Source organism: Myotis myotis, unplaced genomic scaffold, assembly GCF_014108235.1.
Source record: "Myotis myotis isolate mMyoMyo1 unplaced genomic scaffold, mMyoMyo1.p scaffold_m19_p_17, whole genome shotgun sequence".
NCBI lineage: Eukaryota > Metazoa > Chordata > Mammalia > Chiroptera > Vespertilionidae > Myotis > Myotis myotis.
The window spans coordinates 40023908-40044051 of record NW_023416321.1 but is presented as its reverse complement, the minus strand read 5'-3'; the positions used below and the strand labels follow the sequence as shown (position 1 = coordinate 40044051).

Genomic DNA, 20144 nt, shown 5'->3' with positions numbered 1-20144 from the left:
CGCGCCGCCCGCCGGCCCAGGTGTGCGGGGCCGCACGTCCGCCGCCCGCGGGGCAGGGGCCACCCCCGCGGCTGAGACACCGGGCGCGGCCCTCGGAGCGCGGGGACCCGCGCGCCCTTCCCGTCCCCCCCGGGAACTCCCGCGGGCGGTGCTGAGCCGCACATTCCGGGGATGCCGCGCGGCCGGGGTGGCCGAGCGGCGCCTCCCTCCGGCCCGACGCCAGCTCCCCCCGCCCCCCCGGAGGCCGGCACAGCCCCCGCGAGCGGCCGCGCCTCGGCCCGACGGGTCTGGCCACGTCGCCGGCGCCCGAGTCCCGCCCCAGGGCCTCCCGCCGCCCGCCCGGGGGTCGCCCCTCGTGTGATCCGAGCTCACGACTCCCAGGCACTCGCGTCCCAGGAGCCGCAGCCCCGGACAGCCTGCGGGCCCGGGCGGCGCCAGTAAAGGAGGATGGAGGGAAGGTCCAAGCACGGAGGCTTTAATGGCCGGGCGGGGGCGGGGGGGGGGAGGTGCGGGTCGCAGGCCCTCCACGGCCCGGCCTCAGAGCGTGTGGAGGTCCTGGGCCCGCCGGCTCAGCTTCTCGGGGTCGTCGGAAGCCATCAGTGAGAAGTCTCGGAAGATGTCCAGATACGTCTCGTCTCCTGGGGGGAGGGAGGGAGGGAGGGAGGGTTGGGAGCCCCGAAGGCTGGGCCCCCGGCTCCGGAGCGTGTGCTGGGGACGGTGGGGCGTCCCGGTAAGAGCGCGGCTGGAGGAAACACCTGAGCCAACAGGGCACAACTCTTGCCTTCTTCACTCCGTTTTGAGGCCCGGTGTGTCCCATTCGCCCAGCACAGATTTGTTGAATAACAGACATAAAGCTGGTCACCAGGGGCCCGAAGCCCGGAGTTACGATGAAGAGCCTGATGGGGCTGGGCTGGGGGTACTTTACCTGCCTGGCCCTGGGCTGCCTCTGCCTCTCTCATCTTTGCCAATCGAAGCCTGAGGAGGAGAGAATTAAAGAATGAAGGACATCCTTCCCCCACCCCCAGCTTCCCACCCACTGAGCCGGGCTGTTTATTCATCTGTTTGCCCAGGGTCTAGGCCAGGGGTGGGCAAACTTTGTGACTCGAGGGCCACAATGGGTTCTTAAGGGCCGGGACAAAAGCATGGATGGAGTGTTTGTGTGAACTAATATAAATTCAAAGTAAACATCATTACATAAAAGGGTACGGTCTTTTTTTTTTTTTTTTAGTTTTATTCATTTCAAACGGGCCGAATCCGGCCCGCAGGCTGTAGTTTGCCCACGGCTGGTCTAGTCCTTAAAAGACACCTGACAGCAATGTTGACAAATAATGACTCTCGGGATGAGCTCACCGTCCTTGGACCCTGCCCACACCCCTGCTACTCCGTTTCCCAATCAACACTTGGGAGCATCCTGCCCGCTGCCACTCCCCTCCCCAGGCATCTCTGGCATCGAGGTCTGGGACTTAGCCACTCCCATGTGAAAGGTGCTGGTCCTGCCCCTTCAGGTATCCTCACAGGGTGACGATGTCGGCATTGGCTGTTTCCATGGCGATGGTCAGAGGGTCCCTGCCTTCAGAGTCCTGAGCTCCCAGGTCAGCTCCCCGTTTCAGGAACAGGCAGGCCAGTCTAGAGAGGAGAGCCAGGTTTAGCAGCAGCTCCTCCCGTCCGGAACCTTCCTCCCCAAGGCCATCATCGCTGTCTGCTACCCAGTGTGGCCAAGGATGGTTGCGTGGTGGAGTGGGCCTCGGCCGCGACTGTCTGCTTGGTTCACATTCGCCCCATTCTGGAGGAGAAACTCACAGGCCAGAAGAGAATTCTGCATTGAGAAGCAGAGACAGGGAGAGGGTGGCATCTTTAGAGGCAGATTTAAAGATTCATACAGTTCAGAGGGCAGGTATGGGACCAGGAGTTTAGGGGTACAACTAAGTGTCAGGCTCGGCTCTAGCTCTTTACGGGTATCAATACATTACACCCACAGCACCACCTGAGGAGGATGGGATCCCTGGTTTACAGAGGTCCGCAACTGTACTGGTAAGTGGTGAGAGCCTGGACTCCAACTCAGGTTGTTTACCTCCTAATCACTCTTAGCAACAGTCTGTATTGGCTATCACTGCTATGAGGCGGGGGAGGGGTCAGAAAGTCAGGCGTAGGGAAGAAGAGGAGGTGACGCAGGGTGGGGTGGGGAGTTGGCTGGACCCTCACAGCAGCGGTGGCTTGGATCAGCGGCGTGGCGTTCTCCTGACCCGTGTTGACCCAGTTGACATCAGCTCCATGGGCGAGGGCATCAGCCATGGTGGGGAGGGATGGAGGATGCCCAGCAGCTCGAAACAGCAGGGCCCCGGGGTGCAGGCTGCCCAGGTTATCAGAGGGTGGCTCTGTTTAGGGGGAATCAGCTTTGAGTCTGGGAAGAAAACCCTCAGCAAAGTCCCCTGATGCTGTATTGGGGTAGGTCACTGCTCAACTGTGGGGAGGCCTTCAAGATTCTGGGGATCGGTGGGAAGTGGAGGTGTATGTGAGTGTGTATGTGTGTGGCGTCCCTCGGGCCAGAAAGCATCACCCACCTCTTCCTGTCCAACCACCCTGACTGGCTGGGATGTTGTGGGTGAGCTGACTCACTGAAGATTCGCCTCAACTCTCTTGGCTCCCTCTGCTCCAGCCAAACTCACACCTGCCTTCTCAGGCCTTTGGAGACCCTAGCTCATTCTCACTGCTGACTTTTCTCACGCGGCTAACTCCCTTCCATAGCCCTCCCTGCCTACTCCCAGCCCCCTGCTCCTTCCTATTCTTCACTATAAGCCCAAGACCTCTTACCTTCTAAAACCAGTGCTGATGTGGTCCGGCTCCTCAGCACTCACACAGGGAAGGCCTGGGCCTCAAACTCTGGACCTCCCCACCAGGTGTGGCCCAGTGCTGAGCACACAGCAGGTGCTCAATGATTGCCCAACCAACCCTATACCTGACTTGGATCTGTAGCTCCCTGGCTGGGGCTTAAGGGAAGGCTTTGGGGGCACAGGAGGCTGCCCCCTCGGCGGCCCGCGGCCACCTCTTCGCCCTCGAATCTCAGGAAGCTTGGTCAGGAACTTCTTCTCCACGTATTTGGCATGAATCCAGGCCTCTTTCTCCTGCCTGAAGGGGTGAGAAGGAGAAGGAGAAGGTCTTCCCTCCTCTCATTCCAGACCCTCCTCTCTCCCTGCAAAGAGGGCGGCCCAGCCCCTCCCGCCAGCCTCACCGGGAGCAGCTGGGCCCTGGCTTCTTCACTGCCATGGCCTCCACACGGGCCTCGTAGATCTGGTTGATGACGACATTTCCCAGCTCGCACATAAGCTTCAGGTGCCAAGGCAGAGGCAGACGATGAGGTAGGGAGCGGGGAGAGTCTGAGCCCTCGGGCTCTACAGCCCTGCCCTCAACCCATCGGACCCCCACACTCCTCATAACACCCCCAAATCACCTTCACTAGTTCCGGCTCCCATGAGTCAAGTGTCAGAGACCGGACTTTGGAGAAATGAACTCCCAGGCTCCTGGAGGGCCAGAGTGGAAGTCAGGCCCTATGTGAGGCAGCAGCTGTGGGAGCAACTGCTGATCCTAAAAGGACTTGGAGACAAGGTCTTGCATGGGGGGACATGCAGGGGCCCTAGGCCAGGAGGCAGCAGGGCAGCTGGGGCCCTGCAGCCTTGACCTGCATCTGGCAGGATCTTGCCTGTTCACATCCCCTCTTCTCACTTCTCCTACATTTCATTTTAAGGGCCTCATCCTCTCTATCCACCTCCCGTCACTCTTGGTGCTTTGGCCTAGACCAGTGGTCGGCAAACTCATTAGTCAACAGAGCCAAATATCAACAGTACAACGATTGAAATTTCTTTTGAGAGCCAAATTTTTTAAACTTAAACTATATAGGTAGGTACATTGTTATTAACTTAATTAGGGTACTCCTAAGCGGGCCTTTGCTAAAAACGTCCTCAATCTGAGAGGTTGACCTCAGCGAATGTACCCCCCACTTCTTCTAACGCCACTTCTTTTTTTTTTTTTTTTTTAATATATTTTATTGATATTTTACAGAGAGGAAGGGAGAGAGATAGAGAGTCAGAAACATCGATGAGAGAGAAACATCGATCAGCTGCCTCCTGCACATCTCCCACCGGGGATATGCCCGCAACCCAGGCACATGCCCCTGACCGGAATCGAACCCGGGACCTTTCAGTCCGCAGGCCGATGCTCTATCCACTGAGCCAAACCGGCTTCGGCACTAACGCCACTTCTTCAAAATAGACTCGCCCAGGCCAAAAACCGACTTCTGCCCATGGGCCACGAAGTTTCAATCGCACTGTACGTGCGCGCCCGCACGTGGTATTTTGTGGAAGAGCCACACTCAAGGGGCCAAAGAGCCGCATGTGGCTCGAGAGCCGCAGTTTGCTGACCACGGGCCTAGACCACTCTTTCTTGCCATCCTTCTACCAGACTGACTCGGGGTGAGGGCTGGATAGACTTGCTAAGGCCTCACACCTCTTCTCTCTCTGCTCTTCCTTGGCTCACCCATCCTCAGCAGTCCTGACCCCACACCTCCTCCAGTCAAACCAATAAACTACTGTGGGTCCCCTGTTGCTGATTAGATCGAGAGGCTGGATCCACCTGGTGCCCCACAGGCTCAGCCCGGCTTGTGCCCAGTGACAGCCAGAATCTAAGAGAGGAAGCCAGGGCAGGGTGAGGAAGGAAGAGCCGTCTGATGGGCTCTATCTTGGTTCCCCCAGCAGCCAGAAGGAATGGGGCCCGTGCTTGGGGCTTTGGGGAGTGACCTGTGGATGCCGGAGCACTGAATGCAGAGGGTGACACCAAGGTTGATGCTGGCCCATTCAGGGGCTGGTTCCCGGCAGTCGCAACACTGGGCATTGCCATCCACACTCTGCACCTGGGCTGCCACATGCCCCACTCCGCCAGGCTCCCTTCCCCTGGTCGTCCCGCCGGGGCCCAGTGTGGCAGCAGAGCCCATGACCAGGTGTCCTGAGCCCTGGGGCAGATGGGAAGAAAGAGTGGCCATGGGGTCGGGGAAGGGATGTCCCATCTCCCTGGGCAACCTGGCCCCGGACCCCCACATTAAGGTACCTGGCCTGAACCCCGGGGGCTGTCATCAAGGCGAGACTGGCTGAAGGCCGTGGCAATGCTGCTCTGCACAGCACTGACCCACAGCTGTAGGAGGCGCTCTGAGTCAGCCTGCAGGAAGCAGGACCTGGGCAGGAAAGGGGACAGAGAGCAAGGAGGGGTCTGAGGCCTGGAGAGCATGTGGCAGATGGGCAGGCTGACATTCAGCTAGTCTTCAGCTGGTACCAATCAGACGGAAATATTTCTGCACCGATAGGTTATGTCCTTCTAAATATCCCCCATCACCCTATACCCTTCCCCCAGGCTGCCCCACAATCCAGCCACCAAAGGGTTAATGCCTGGGGCTGCATGGGGGCCTCCAGCCTCTGCTCCAGGGGAGTCTGGGTGATGGGCCCTACCTTTCCAGCTGGTAAAGATTTAGAGCTTTTAGAGCATCACCTCTGGGGGCTCTACTCACTTGCTAGGAGATACCACCTCAAAGCAGAACCGCCTTTCGGAGTCGGGGCAGAGCTTCACTGTGCAGAGACGAAGGTCGTCGACCACCACAGTCACGGGGTCCTGGCAGGGGAAGGTGAGAAGGGGCAGATGTCCAGCCAGAGGAAGCCAGGGCTGAGTCTCCCTGGGCCCAGGCCTCCAGCACCCGGGCTACCCACCTTGTACTTCTTCTGATAAACCAGTTGGTTGCTCTGAATAGTAAACCAGCGTCTGCAGGAGGGGAAGGTAGAGTTTGGACGTGGGCAGCATCAGGATGAGGCTGGGACGGGGCAGCAGAGAGGCTGTGTCCTTTACCCCATAAGGATCTTGCCGATAGGAGAGGCCCGGGCTGAGTGTCCCAGATGTTCCAGAGGAGGGGACGGTTGCGTAGACTGTCTAAGGGGCACCCATCACATCTTGGACAACCGGATTTGATATATTTATGAAGTCAACTTTACAGCAGATGACAGTAAGATGCCTCTTCTAACAAAAGAAGTCTATTGCTACAATTTGTTGTTGTTGTTGATAGATGGCAGTATCTTGGGGAAAGGGCTCAGTGTCTGGGGGAAGAAGCCCCTATAGGATCTGATTTGTACAAAGACCCCACATGGGCTGGCAGTGGCCCTCGAAGGGGAAGGAGTCGAGTCAGAGCAGATCACCATCCTGTTCTGCACCCTGCAATGGCTCCCCATTCCCCTCAGAGTTGAGCCCAAGTCCCTAGAGAAGCCGACAGGCCCTGTCATAATTTACACCCCTATTAATTCCAACGTCGTCTCCTACCACTTCCTCCTTCCTTCCTCTCATCACACCGATGGCCTCCTCTCTGGTCCTCCCACACGCCAGGTTTCTCAGGGCCTTGGTGCTGGCTCCCCTACTGCCTAGAACGTTCTTCCCCCAGAAGTCCTCGAGTCTTCACTCAGAGGTCACCTTCTCATGAGGCCTGCGCTGACCACTCTATTAAAACCACAACCCCTCCTCAGCTATCCACATCCCTTACTTCATCCCTCTCCTCTGCCACTCTTACCTTCTAACGTAATAGATATGAATAAACATCTCCTTAGTTATTGTATTATTGTCTGCCTTTGCTGATGGGATAGAAACTTTCTGAAGGCAGGGGTTTTTGTCTTTTTCCTTGCTGTGCTTAGCACACTACAACCACTCAAACAATATTGAATGGGCCTGGCCAGCGTGGTTCAGTGGTTGAGCATCCATCTATGAACCAGGAGGTCGCAATTTGATTCCTGGTCAGGGCATAAGCCCGGGTTGCGGGCTCGATCCCTAGTGTGGGGAGTGCAGGAGGCAGCCAATCAATCAATGATTCTCTCTCATCATTGATGTTTCTGTCTCTCTCGCCCCTCCCTTCCTCCCTGAAATCAATTTTAAACATTGAAAAAAAAACCTGTAATCCCGGATGGGTTTGGCTGATTGGAGTATCCTCTCCTCACCTGCTCCAGGTCTTAAATGCGTTGCTGGCCCTTTTGAAGAGATGTCCTTCCATGACCAGGCCACCAGGCCCCTCCTTGAGGCTTGGCTCTGGCTCCTCGCCGCCCAGCTCCTGAGGGCACAGAAAGGTCAAAAGGCAACTTTGTGAGCAGAGAGCAAGGCCCTATGCCCACCTGCCTCCCTCCAGCAGTCCCAGCCCTCACCTATTTATTTATTTATTTATTTAATTTATTTTTATTATTGACTTCAGCGAGAGGAAGGGAGAGGCAGATAGAAACATCAATGATGAGAGAGAATCAGATTGGCTGCCTCTTACACGCCCCCTACTGGGAATAGAGCCCAAAACTTGGGCATGTGTCTGCCCTGACTAGGAATAGAACCATGATCTCTTTGTTCATGGATCGATGCTCAACCACTGAGCCACACCAGCTGGGCCCAGCCCTCACCTTTTGTTTCAGCAGCACATGTCTTTGCTCCATGTCCCTCTTCTGTCGAGCTGAATTCAAGACCAGCTGGTGCAACTGGGCATAGAAGGGGCATCTCAGATGGCCTGAGCCTCCCCCAACCAGGCCAGGGAAGTCATCTCAGAGCCCACTATCCCATCCCATCTGCCTGTTCCATGAGGCCCTACCTGGGCACCCAGCTCCTTGCGATACTGGGCCAGCCGGCTCAGCTCCTCATGGCCCTGCTGGAAATGTGTAGCCTGGGCTTCCACCAAACGCAGCACCTGGGGTCAAGGTGGGGAGGGGGCAGGGCTGAGGAAGGACCCCTCAGTAGTTCCCTCTTCCCTCCTGTTCTCCATCAGCAGGCTCCTCCCCACCTTGCCCTTGCAACTCACAAATTCCATGATGTCAAACTTCCTCTTGTCCTCAATCACATTGATCTGAGGGCCCAAAAACACGTCAGGTCAGTCTTGAAAAGACAGGGCGCCCTCCCAATGCACCCCAGGGCCTCTCTAGCCTTCAGGTGGCTGAGGCCCTGGTACTCCAAGAGGGCGGACAGGCACCTGCAGGGCATAATCCAGTGCCCGTCCCCGGTACCCGGCTCGAGCCGTCTTCAGCGCGGCTCCTGCCTCTTCTGCCTCCTGGGCCCGGCGCCTGGGGACCTCCGCATTGTGGGTGAGAGCAGCCTCCAGGCTCTCAGCACCTCGCCAGAAATCCCGGCGCGCCTCTCGGAAACCCCGGAGACCTCTGGGGTGGGGGATACAAAGCATCACAGACACATCCACCTGCCCCCGCAGAGAAGTCCCCAGGGCAGGCCCACTCATAGCTGTCAGTCAGCCTCTGTACAGTCAGAGCTCCAAGGGGGTTCTTGGGATGGGGGGTAGCAAGCAGGTCCCCAGAAACCCTCAGTCTCCGCCTCATTCAGGGAGGCTGCTGTGGGAATGGGCTGGAGGACTGGTTTCCCTCCCAACACTCACTCCTTGACCAAGGTTTGGATTTGCTGCTGCAGCGTGTGCTGGGTGGCATCTAGAAGCTCCTGAGGGGAAGCGGAAATTGGAAGGTAAAGGTCAGGGCTACAGACAACCCTGCTCTCCCCACCTGCCCTACTTACCCCCACTCACCGCATGGCTGTCCAGCTTGTGGTTCAGGCTCTCAGTGAATTTGTCCAGACACTCCTAGGCAAGAAGAGGCAGAGAGAGAGAGAGAGAGAGAGAGAGAGAGAGAGAGAGAGAGAGAGAGAGTAGCAGGCATGGGGGCGAGGGTAGGGTCGGGCCCTTACCCTCCCATTTTTAGACCAGCCTAATGGCTATCTCAGGTGGCAGCACCAGCCCTGCTCTGGCCTGGGACCTGCAGACCCCAGACCACCCCTCCCCCAGCTTCCACGGGATCGCTCATCTTGGACCCCAGCCCTACACATACCGCCATCATGGGCTCTGGTGGGCCCAGGCGGGCCAGGTCACTAATGCCGACAATGAAGGCGCGGCCAGCCGCAACGTAATGGCGCCCACTTTCCAGGAGGCCATTGCCCAGCTTGAGGAGCTAGGGAGCAACAGGGCAAAAGGGAGTCGTGCCATGCGCCACCGTAGTCGGTAGCAACCCCCATTCCTGTCCACTTCCTCTCCCCTTCGCCTGGCCTGAGACCCTCCCTCACAACCTTGCCTGAACTTCTCTGTAGCCCAGTCCAGCTCTCACAGTTCCTAACACAGACCTGGTGCTTTCTCATCTCTGTTGCTTTGCTCCCACTGCTCTGTGCCTGGAACAAAACTCCTCCCAGCCTGTTACCAAAGCCATTGTCAGCTTCATCTCCAAAATGTCTCTCCGCAACTGCTTGGATTCAGAGCTCCCCAGAAACTCCATCCTCAGGCACTGTCTGGCTCACAGGATGAATGCTCTACCTAATCGGCGGGAATTCCACAGCAGTGGCTCCCACCCTGTTCTTGGCCATGCCCCACCTCAGCATCTCTAAAATCCTGATGCCCCACCCCCCGACATAGAATTCTTATTATTCAAAAAGTGAACTCCTATTCACGTGGAGGAAGCCTAAAAGGCCATTAACTTCGTCTAAACAAGCTCCCAAAGAACATGGCATCCACGAAAGAGAAAAATAAAAGAATGAAAGGACGGTTGAAGTACTGCTGAAGAAATCACTAAGAAATTGTTAAAATAATAATAATATAAAGTGATAGGAAAAAAACAGCAAATAAAGTTTCAAAACATATAATAGAGAATGAAATGCATAAGTATGTCACCATATATATTTATAGAACCACAAGAAATGCCAAAAAAATTCACTGTTAATAACTCCCCATTCTTGAATTGCCCCCCCTTAAAAATCAAATTGTCGTTCCCAGTCCCCCGCCCCCGGATGACATGTGTCCCACATTGGGAACCACTGCTCTGCAGCGCTAACTGTCTGGACTTGTCCCATTCTATGCTTATTGAACACTCCCTCATAAATATAAATTGATCAGTTGGCCAGCCAGAGGGTCAGGACAAAGATGGCATGCTAGGGGGCTCCTAAGGCCCCTCTCTCTGGTCCCATTGACAAACAAGGAGGCTTGATAAACAAGGGGACAAGAGACTAGCCCAAGGAGGGTCTCACTAGGCGAGCCAGGTAGCCGAGTCCGAAGCCAAAGTGAGGTCTCCTGACCCCTGGGCCTTGTTCCCTGCAGGAGCTACGCTGGCCCTGAGGTGACGCCACTTGGCTCTGGCCTGAGTCACTGTATCTGGGATAGAGCAAGTGACTGCGGAGCCTGTCAACTCATCCCAGTGAACTTGTTTTTTTTTCTTTATTGATTAAGGTATTATATACTAGTATGTGTCCTTATCCCCCATTGCCTCCTCCTCCCCCCCAACTCATGCCCTCACCCCCCTGGTGTCTGTGTCCATTGGTTAGGCTTATATGCATGCATACAAGTCCTTTGGTTGAGCTCCCAGTGAACTTTTGTTGAACTGGAAGACACTTTTTAGAGCTAGCGAAGGCCTCAGGGAAATGTAGGTGGCTAGCAGGATCAGTAATGGTCAGGAAACTGGTCATGATCAAACCTTATCAGATGTCCCCATGGGGTGTCTGTGACAAGTGACAAAAACCCATTGTGTGGAGCTGGGGGACTGAGTGTTCAGTTTTTTTCTTTATCCACCTCTCTCCCTCATATATTTGAGTAAGAAACTTTCCTAAGACTGAGCTAGTGACAAATTGGTACATCCATACAATAGAATGGTACACAGCTAGCCTCAGGCAGAGGCTAGATTAGCACCGCCCTAGAGATCCAGGACAGGAGTTCTCCCACTGCAGACACAGCTGATTCTCACAGCCAGTTGGCCTGGAGGTCAAATCCCTCCCAGTGTTGCCTACAACAATCAAGGCTTAGCTACCACAGGACTGCGCACAAAGACCACAAGGGGGTGCACCAAGAGTGTCTACCTCAGGTAATTGGGACACTTAGCACAGAAAGCCACTCTATCGACACAGCGAAGCATAAAAAATGCCAAGACAAAGAAACAGGACACAAGTGACAGAAATGGAGGAAAGCAGGCTGCTGGATATAGAATTCAAAACCACACTTTTGAGGTCTTTCAAGAGTCTTCTAGAGACCGCCGATGAACTTAATGAGATGTACAAGAACTCTAATGAGACCCTCGATGTTGTGATAAAGGACCAACTAGAAATTAAGCATACACTGACTGAAATAAAGAATATTATACAGACTCCCAACAGCAGACCAGAGAAGCACAAGAATCAAGTCAAAGATTTGAAATGCGAAGAAGCAAAAAACACCCAACTGGAAAAGCAAAATGAAAAAAGAATCCGAAAATACAAAGATAGTGTAAGGAGCCTCTGGGACAGCTTCAAGCGTACCAACATACGAATTATAGGGGTGCCAGAAGATGAGAGAGAGCAAGATATTGAAAACCTATTTGAAGAAATAATGACAGAAAACTTCCCCTACCTGGTGAAAGAAATAGATTTACAAGTCCAGGAAGCGCAGAGAACCCCAAACAAAAGGAATCCAAAGAGGACCACACCAAGACACATCATAATTAAAATGCCAAGAGCAAAAGACAAAGAGAGAATCTTTTTTTTTTTTTAATATATTTTATTGATTTTTTACAGAGAGGAAGGGAGAGAGATAGAGAGTCAGAAACATCGATAAGAGAGAATCATCGATCAGCCGCAACCCAGGTACATGCCCTTGACCGGAATCGAACCTGGGACCTCTCAGTCCGCAGGCCGACGCTCTATCCACTGAGCCAAACCGGTTTCGGCAAAGAGAGAATCTTAAAAGCAGCAAGAGAAAGAAACGCAGTTACCTACAAGGGAGTACCCATACGACTGTCAGCTGATTTCTCAACAGAAACTTTGCAGGCCAGAAGGGAGTGGCAAGAAATATTCAAAGTGATGAATACCAAGAACCTACAACCAAGATTACTTTATCCAACAAAGCTATCATTCAGAATTGAAGGTCAGATAAAGAGCTTCACAAATAAGGAAAAGCTAAAGGAGTTCATCACCACCAAACCCGTATTATATGAAATGCTAAAAGGTATCCTTTAAGAAGAGGAAGAAGAAGAAAAAGGTAAAGATACAAATTATGAACAAATACGCATCTACCAACAAGTGAATCTAAGAATCAAGTGAATAAATAATCTGATGAACAGAATGAACTGGTGATTATAATAGAATCAGGGACAGAGAAAGGGAATGGACTGACTATTCTTGGCGGGGAAAGGGGTGTGGGGTATGGGGGAAAAGATTGGACAAAAATCGTGCACCTATGGACGAGGACAGTGGGTGGGGAGTGAGGGCGGAGGGTGGGGTGGGAACTGGGAGGAGGGGAGTTATGGGGGGGAAAAAGAGGAACCAATATAATAATCTGAACAATAAAGATTTTTTTTTAATATATTTTATTGATTTTTTACAGAGAGAAAGGGAGAGAGATAGAGAGTCAGAAACATCAATGAGAGAGAAACATCGATCAGCTGCCTCCTGCACACTCCCTACTGGGGATGTGCCCGCAACCCAGGTACATGCCCTTGACCGGAATCGAACCCGGGACCCTTCAGTCCGCAAGCCGACGCTCTATCCACTGAGCCAAACCGGTTTCGGCAAAGATTTAATTTAAAAAAAAAAGAGTGGTACACAGCAATGCAAAGGAATAAACTATTCGTAGATGAACTATTGATAATGAACTACTGGTACTACTGATACACAACAATTTGAATAAACTTCAAGGACATTATTCTAAGTGGCGGAAAAAAAGTCAATCTTAAAAGGTCACATAAGGTAAGATTCCACTAATATAACATTCTAGAAATGACAAAAGTCTAGAGACAGAGGCCAGATGAATGGTCATGGATTAGAGAAGGGGACAGGGAGGTATCATTACAAAGCTTAATACAAGAGAGTTCCCTTGTGGTGATAGGAGTTTTGTATTTTGTGTGTGATGCTGGTTGTAAGACTCTATACAGAGGGGAGCATAGGGGGGAATAATAGGAGATATCTGTAATATTATCAATAATAAAAAATATATTGAAAAAAAGAATCTATACACATGATAAAGTGTCATTGAATTATACACAAAGTTTTTTTTAAGGGTATATGCAAAACAGGTGAAATCCACGTAAGACCTGTAGACAGTTCATTGCAATTTCCTGGTTTTGGCAGTACACCACAGTTAGTACACCACAGTTATGTAAGATGCTGCCATTGGGGGCAGCTGGGTGATGGGTTTGTGGGACTTCCCTGTACTGTTTTTGCAACTTCTTGTGAATGTATCATTTACTCAAATAAAAGGTTTCATTTTATTTATTTATTTTTTTAATATATTTTTTTATTGATTTTTACAGAGAGGAAGGGAGAGGGATAGAGAGTTAGAAACATCGATGAGAGAGAAACACCGATCAGCTGCCTCCTGCACATCCCCTACTGGGGATGTGCCTGCAACCAAGGTACATGCCCTTGACCGGAATCGAACCCAGGACCCTTCAGTCCGCAGGCCGACACTCTATCCACTGAGCCAAACCAGTTAGGGCAAAAGGTTTCATTTTAAAATATATGTATATTATATTAGTTGGTCATCCACTAACTTTCAGGCCATGGTAGAGGCACTGGTGACTGAGCAAAAACAAAACATAAAGGTCCCTCATGATACTTAGAATTCCAGTGAAGAAAAGAAAAAATATCAGCAAAAATAGCATGACAGACACATGCCAGGGTGACCCCCAGTGATTCCCACCCTGGCATGATCTCTACCCCTTGCGTGTGAGAGAGACCTGGGACTTGCTTCTAGCCGTAGACTATGGCAAACGCGATGGGGCGACACTCCTGTGATTAGGTTACGCCACATGGCAGAGGTGACGGGCTCGCCCCTAGGGGTAATATAAACTGGCACTATCTTGCCAGCTCACACAAGGGAGGCTCGCCTGCTGGCCTTGAAGAAATGAGCTGCTACGAAGTAAACTGCCTGCGGACAGGGCCACACGGACGGGGACCTGGTGGCTCCTAGGACTGGAGGGCCTCAGTCCCCAGCCTGCGAGCTTGGCAGAGAAGCCCGAGCCTCGAAGAGACTGCAGCCTGCCAGACCCTGAGCAGAGGATCGGCTGAGCTCCGACTCTCGATCCACCAAAACTATGACAAAAGACACGTATTAAAGTCACTAAATTTGGCCCTGACCGGTTTGGCTCAGTGGATAGAGCGTCGGCCTGCGGACTCAAGGGTCCCGGGTTCGATTCCGGTCAAGGGCATGTGCCTGGGTTGCGGGCACATCCCCAGTGGGGGGTGTGCAGGAGGCAGCTGATCGATGTTTCTAACTCTCTATCCCTCTCCCTTCTTCTCTGTAAAAAATCAATAAAAATATATTTTTTAAAAAGTCACTAAATTTGTAACAATTGATTATACAGCAACAGAAACCTAAAACAGCAGGGAAATACATAATGTCAGATTGAGCTAAATGCTAGAGAGAAAAACAAAGCCACTCAGAGGAGGGGAGTATATGTACTTGTACCTGCACATGCATGGGCTGTTCTATAAAGGCGGCCAGGGGAGGCCTTACTGTAATGTGTTTGAGTGTTTCGCTGGTTTGTCCTCCAGTCCGTCTGCGGGCTCCGAGGCAGAGAGTCTTGCTCCACCCAACAGCCCGGGGCTGGTATAATGCAGGGCTCAAGAGCGGACAGGGTAAGTCTACAACTGAGACTTTTTTCCCCAAGATCCCAAGCTCCTTGAGGGTATAGAACTACCTTTTTGCTTCTCTGTTGCCCCTAAATATCTATTCCACACGACTGGCACTCAATAATCCCTGGGACTCATTCTCTGCCTCTAACGTTCTTCCTGGTCCCACCCTCTTCATTTTAAAGTCAGACCCTGAGTCACCTTTTCCAGTCGGGTCTCCAATTCCGACACTTCAGCTTCCACCAGCTCAACAGAGGCTCTGGGAAAGGAGGGATGGTGTCAGGGGAACAGAGCTTGGGTCCGTGTAGTCTGTCCACCTTGGCAAGGCCAGGTCAGGGGTTGGGGTTAGAGCGTGGAGGGTGCAGACAGAAAGAGCTGGTGGGTTAAGAAGGCCCACCCACCAGCCCTCTTTAGCTTGCTCACGCCACAGTGTAGGAGCTACTGTGGCCCAGGCCAGAGCAGGAAGGGTAGAAGGAGGGTGGATGTGGTAAGGGCAGGAAGTTGCTAACCGCCCACAGCAGGTGCTGGGGGAGGGGCAGGGGTCCCAGTGAGAGGAAGGATGATGGAATGCCAGCTCTGGGGGTGAGAGACCTCTGGGTTTGGTAGCAGAGGTACTGCTTTGGCCCACACGCTTGATCTTGTCCCTTTGAGACCTATTCCCTGCTAGGACATCTGGCCTGGGGAAGGGTGTGTGTGTGCGTGTGTGTGCGTGTGTGTGTGTGTGTGTGTGTGTGTGTGTGTAGGGGGGGTGTCGGGCCGCCCCTCCTCTACCCCCCAGACCTGTGCACACTTACCGGAAGCGGGGTGAGTCCTTAAGACACTCCTCGAAATCCAGTTTGACTGTCATCTCAGCTTGATCACTTCAGGCCAATGGATCCTGGGGCCAGGAGGGTGGGGATGCAAGTGGAGGCACTCCCTGCCCCCAGAGGGGCCTGGATGAGGAAGGAGAAAAGCGTTCTCTCCTGGGTAGAGTCTGGGAGGGGTGATAATTCGTTCCCCAAGGGGAAGGGGTGTCCTAGGAGGAGCTCTCGCCCCACACTTCCAAGCAGTGCTGGGAGGAGCAGAGGCGGGGCCTGGGCTGAGGAGAGGGGCCTGAGATCAGAGAAGCCACAGCCCCGCCCTCAGAGATATGCTGTCACCTTCCTACTGGGTCAGGTCTCTGCTTCTTTCTCCTTTAGTGGCTGAGTTTTGAGAGCCCGGCAGATATAGGTTCAAATCTTGTGGTCGCTTACAGGGTGCATGACTTGAGCGAGCTCTCTGATTCCTCAGTTTCCTACCTGGAAGATGGGCATGGCAACCCCTGCCTCCAGGGTTCTTGTAAGAATTAAAGATGACACTTGTGAATTTATGTCGACTGAAGCACACCAATCACTGTCATCCTGCTGCAGCTGGGCCTTCTCAGACTCCCAAGACCTTCTGGACCCCAGTCCCCCGACTACTCCGAGCTTTCTTCTCGGCTCTGGCTGCTCATGGTGGTTTCCTGTGTGTGAATTTCCCTCCCCCCTCTCCTCTCTTCAGTGACTGAGCAGGTCCGCTTGGGCCCCCAATTCACGGCACCAAGACTGCTGCTGCTCTTCTTCTCTTTATTGTCCACCCCTTGGGTGGTGAGGGCAGGGGAAGGCTGGCCCCCTCCCCATCTCCAGCTGGCTACATTTTCTATTGTGTGGCTTCCCCCTCCTGAGTCCATCAAAGCCGAAGGGATGCATCTGGAGAGTGGAGGGTTGGGTGAGTGGTTTTCTTACAGCAGATCTGGCTCCTGTGACCCCTCCGACTCCCTAGAACCTACCTGAGCCCCTCTCCCGCCCTGGCCAGTGCAGGCAGCCACTTGCCCTGCCCAGGCTCACATCTGCACTCCTTTTGGTTTGAGGAGTTGGGGTTGCTTCTAGTTTTCCTCTCTGAGTTTTGTGGGCTTGGGCAGTTCAGCCCCTTGGATGCCAGACACTGACAGTAGCCAGACACTGCTTGGGACCCACTTCTTTGGAAAACAGGGAAGTACCCAGAGTGGGGTAGGTGGCAGAGAGAAGTGGGGAGGAGGCTTGGGGCCAGCAGATGGTGTCAAGCTGGAGGGGGTCCCAACCACTTGTGGTCGTCCCTGGTTCCTCTCTGTACAATGTGGCCCTTGCACACTAGGATGGTTAGGGCCTTAGCACCTGTTGCAGATCTACTGGCCTAAAGGGAGTCAGGGGTTGGTAGATGGGAGCTTGCCAAGAGCCAGGCCCAGTGGCATGGTGTCCTCACCAGGCTGTAATGGTGTCCCTGTCACTGTCAGGGAGTTCTCGATGGCCTGTGATCCCGAAGGGGGCTTCCTCTGTGGTCCAGCGAGCGGACCTCAGTTCCTATGGAATTCTCACTCGCCCAGCGCAAGCTTGTAGAACCTGGAAGCATCCCCGGATCAGGGTTGGGGCACCCATCAGTCTGTTAGTTCTCAGTCCTCCCGGCCCCAGGCTGACCCGGACCCACTGTCACTGTCGCTGTCACTGTCCTGCTGCTCATCTTCCGTGTCCTCCTCAAGCTCCGGGTGAGAACAGCACCTCAGGTATCTTCCTTTGCTATAATACTCCTTTCGCTGCAGATCAGCCTCCTTGTCCGACACGATGATGGCCGGAGGTGGGGACTGATTTCTGAAGGTAGAGGAATCTGAGGAGTCACCCACATTCATCTGAGTCTTATGGCCATCGAGGGGATCCAGGCCCCTAGGTGTCCACTGTGGCCCTCCCACCACCAGAGGGGAGGAGCTCAAGCCCCAGGTTCTCATCTCACCTCTATACCTCCTTCTATTTTAGAAAAACGTTAGTGACCTTTCCATCCCCCACAGGTCTCTTGGGTTTTCTGTGCTTCCTCATCAGCCAGACTTTCCTGGGGACTATCCTGACGGGGAACTTACCTCACTGCCCCTCTGTCTCTCCTAGGGTCACCTCCCAGCATTACCTCCCCCTCGGGCAGCAGGGCCCTTGGCCAATCCACGCACACGGAGGAAGAAGGCTCTGGACTACAATTCCCTTGAGTCCCAGGAGCCCCACCACAGCTACTAACCCTCAGCTTCTTGGATGTGGTTCCTGGTCACCAGGCCAATCTTGTCTTTGACTCCTCTGGCCAGTCCTCCTGCCCAGCCTCTCTCCACAGGCCTGGCCTCTGGGCCCAGCATCGCACCTCGACCACCACTGCCCAAACTTCCACTACCCCCGTTGCTCTTCTTCTTATTACCCGAGGGCTGGTTTTTCTGAGCGACGAGGAACTTCCCTTCATTGTAGTGTGTCTTGCGGTGCTTCTCAAAACCACTGGAGTCTGTGGGCCAGTTTAAGAGCTCGGCTTTCCTGCCATGCTCCCGCTCAAGGTTCACTCCGCCTCCCCTTTCCATGCAGTCCCCGCCCCTCATCTCACGTGTTTTGGAAAAGTAGTCTGAAGACCCTGAGCTTCTGTTATCAGGGTGCTGAAGGACCTTGGGGTAGAAATTGTCCATTGTTGCAAACCTGAAAGGGAGGGAATCTAGTTGGGAGTCCTGAAGTGAAAAGACAATGGGGGCAGCTGGTTGACTCCCCACCTCTGCCTTGGCTGGATGAGAAAGGCAGCACCTCCCATTTAGGGGACCAAAAAAGCAGAACTGGCTCAGATCCCAGAGCTCAGGAGTGGAAGGAGGAAGACACCCATCCCTACGGATCTCTGGCAGCACTCTTACCTTTCCCTCAGTGCCTCCGGAGTCACTGTGACGGAGGGCTCATCACTGGCCTGCGGTGACAGCCTGCAGAGGAGGGAGGACGCAGGGCAGAGAGGAGGGTTTCAGGTAGCATCCAGTCCCTGAGGCCTCTCTGCCTTCTCCGCCCCCTCCCCTCCCCTCCTTCGAATAGGTAAGAGAGTGTGGGTTGAAGGATGAGGGCTGAAAGCTCAGCGCACCTGTGGTAGGGAGTGTGAGGCTCATCCACCTTCATAAATCCGTAGTCCTTGTCAGCAGGGTGGTAAGTGGTCATGATATTCATTTCATCCCAGTGTTGAGACTTTTTCCTGCAGCCGGGAAGGACACAAAAAAAGGGGTAGGAAACCTTCGAGTGACCTCCTCCTCAGAATTAGGACTCTCCCTAATTCTTTCAGTCATTCAGAAACTTCTTCTCCCCCCTTGCCGTTCCAGAGAAGCAGGAGGCTAGGGATGAGGGTCACACCTAAGGACAATCACGTGCTCTGTAGCGAGAGGCCCTGCTGCTCTCCCAAAGGCTCGGACCCTCACATTTCCCACTCCATGGCCCTCACATCTAGTTCCCAGGACCCCGCCCCTTCCCTCCTGGCCCCGCCCCTCCAGTGTCCTAACCTCCCTCCTTGCTCCGTGCTGCCTGCGAACGAAGCTGGGCTCCTCACCTGTCCGCACTGGGGGGTTTCTGTATCAAGGTGTGGTTGCTGGTTTTTAGGATGTTATGGGGCAGATCCTCATAGGGTTTGTGGGGGTGCAAAGAAGTTGAACCGGAACGCGGACTGCATTCCGAGTTGTGCACCCCAGACCCCTTGGACCCGAAGTCAGACGTCCCGGCTGCACAGGTTCCAGGAATGGGGGCGTTAAATCCGCCAGGGTATGTGCCAGGCGCAAGGCTGTGGCCCACAACCTCCCCAGGAGGCTGCTTGGGCCTGGAACCAGGAGCCGCTACCACTCCGGAGCGCAGGCTAGAAACCAGGCCTCTACTGACTGTTCCGGGGCGGCCAGAACATTGCGGCGCGACGACTCCGGAGGGCAGCCCGGAGCCTGCCGCGACTCCTGTGATGCCTCCTGGCACTTCCCTGGTGGCCCCGCCAGGGGATTCCTGGGTGAGACTGCCAGCAGCCCCCCCAGACTCCTGCTTTTCCATTGCCCCACCAGGGGGCCACTCTCAGCTACCCCGCCCCTGCCCGCATAACCCCGCCCCTCGGCCCCGCCCCCACCGCGCCCGGCGGGGACTCAGGGGCCAGGACCGGGCCCCGCCCCTGTGCTCCTTGGAGTCGCGGTGGGCGGAATAAAGACTACGTGAGGACCTCGGGCTGAGAGCCCCGTTGCCCCTCCCTCAAAAATCTTTGTCTCTGGGATTTGTTCCGGTTTTTCTCCGGGGGGGCGGGGGGGCGAGAAGCCTTGTGACCTCACAGTCATCCAACCGTAGCGCGAGCGTCGGAGTTGGGCGGGGGGCTTGTTAATAGCTCTGGGGCAATCTTTTGGGGCCGTCAGCGCTGTTGCTTGAAACTGTCTGCCGGGGTTTCGTTGGGCTTTTCATTCGTAGCTTTAAGACCTAAGTATGAATGAATTGGAGTTCAAGGTGGGCTTGACTGGAAACATCCGCAAGCCCTTTTTCCCCCAAAAGTCCGCCGCCTGGCCTCTCGCGAGAGGTGTGTTATAAGGTGGAAAGCGGAGGGATTGCGATCCTGTCGCAAGACACATCCGATCTCAGCGGTGTGGCGGGCAGAGGTTTCCGTGTACAAAGCTCCCGGCTCCCGGCTCGCGTGCACACAGCCGGGACGCTGGTAGCTTGAGGGCAGACACCTCCTCCTCTTGCCGTAAAGCGAACACTTCA

The 20144-nt window shown here is 54.2% G+C and overlaps 2 protein-coding genes across 4 annotated transcripts; both read right to left on the bottom strand.

Moving 5' to 3' along the window:
• Window positions 1-466: 466 nt before the first annotated feature.
• Window positions 467-15748, bottom strand: ACAP1 (ArfGAP with coiled-coil, ankyrin repeat and PH domains 1). 2 transcript variants are annotated; one of them, XM_036341394.1, is made up of 22 exons: window positions 15417-15748; window positions 14824-14881; window positions 8874-8993; window positions 8576-8629; window positions 8432-8490; window positions 8018-8201; window positions 7850-7894; window positions 7643-7738; window positions 7458-7532; window positions 7014-7123; window positions 5748-5799; window positions 5552-5652; window positions 5098-5221; window positions 4791-5002; window positions 3449-3518; window positions 3230-3324; window positions 2957-3126; window positions 2203-2375; window positions 1707-1816; window positions 1516-1626; window positions 926-975; window positions 538-638 (listed from the first exon to the last, which is right to left on the bottom strand). In XM_036341394.1, the coding sequence occupies exons 1-22, from the start codon at window positions 15467-15469 to the stop codon at window positions 538-540; spliced, it is 2223 nt and encodes a 740-aa protein (XP_036197287.1). In that variant the 5' UTR covers window positions 15470-15748. The 2 variants fall into 2 exon arrangements, 1 of the variants encoding a protein (XP_036197287.1); XR_004972968.1 differs by lacking the exon at window positions 1707-1816 and having other exon boundaries at window positions 467-638.
• A 151-nt stretch (window positions 15749-15899) lies between these two features.
• LOC118672059 lies at window positions 15900-20125 on the bottom strand. Of its 2 annotated transcripts, XM_036341403.1 has the most exons (7): window positions 18970-20125; window positions 18514-18621; window positions 18299-18361; window positions 17656-18092; window positions 17083-17259; window positions 16861-16997; window positions 15900-16328 (listed from the first exon to the last, which is right to left on the bottom strand). In XM_036341403.1, the coding sequence occupies exons 1-6, from the start codon at window positions 19449-19451 to the stop codon at window positions 16888-16890; spliced, it is 1377 nt and encodes a 458-aa protein (XP_036197296.1). In that variant the 5' UTR covers window positions 19452-20125; the 3' UTR covers window positions 15900-16328; window positions 16861-16887. The 2 variants fall into 2 exon arrangements, with proteins under 2 accessions (XP_036197296.1, XP_036197297.1); XM_036341404.1 differs by lacking the exons at window positions 15900-16328; window positions 16861-16997 and having other exon boundaries at window positions 17105-17243.
• Window positions 20126-20144: the final 19 nt, after the last annotated feature.

Coding starts and splice junctions, on each gene's coding strand:
- LOC118672059 (XM_036341403.1), bottom strand. CDS start 19,451: ATGGAAAAGCAGGAGTCTGGGGGGGCTGCTGGCAGTCTCACCCAGGAA. Junction 18,622..18,969: donor AAACCCCCCAGTGCGGACAG/GTGAGGAGCCCA, acceptor TCCCGGCTGCAG/GAAAAAGTCTCAACACTGGG. Junction 18,093..18,298: donor CCGGAGGCACTGAGGGAAAG/GTAAGAGTGCTG, acceptor CCTCCCTTTCAG/GTTTGCAACAATGGACAATT.
- ACAP1 (XM_036341394.1), bottom strand. CDS start 15,469: ATGACAGTCAAACTGGATTTCGAGGAGTGTCTTAAGGACTCACCCCGC. Junction 8,630..8,873: donor CACCAGAGCCCATGATGGCG/GTATGTGTAGGG, acceptor CTTCTTGCCTAG/GAGTGTCTGGACAAATTCAC. Junction 3,127..3,229: donor CCAGGGCCCAGCTGCTCCCG/GTGAGGCTGGCG, acceptor TCACCCCTTCAG/GCAGGAGAAAGAGGCCTGGA.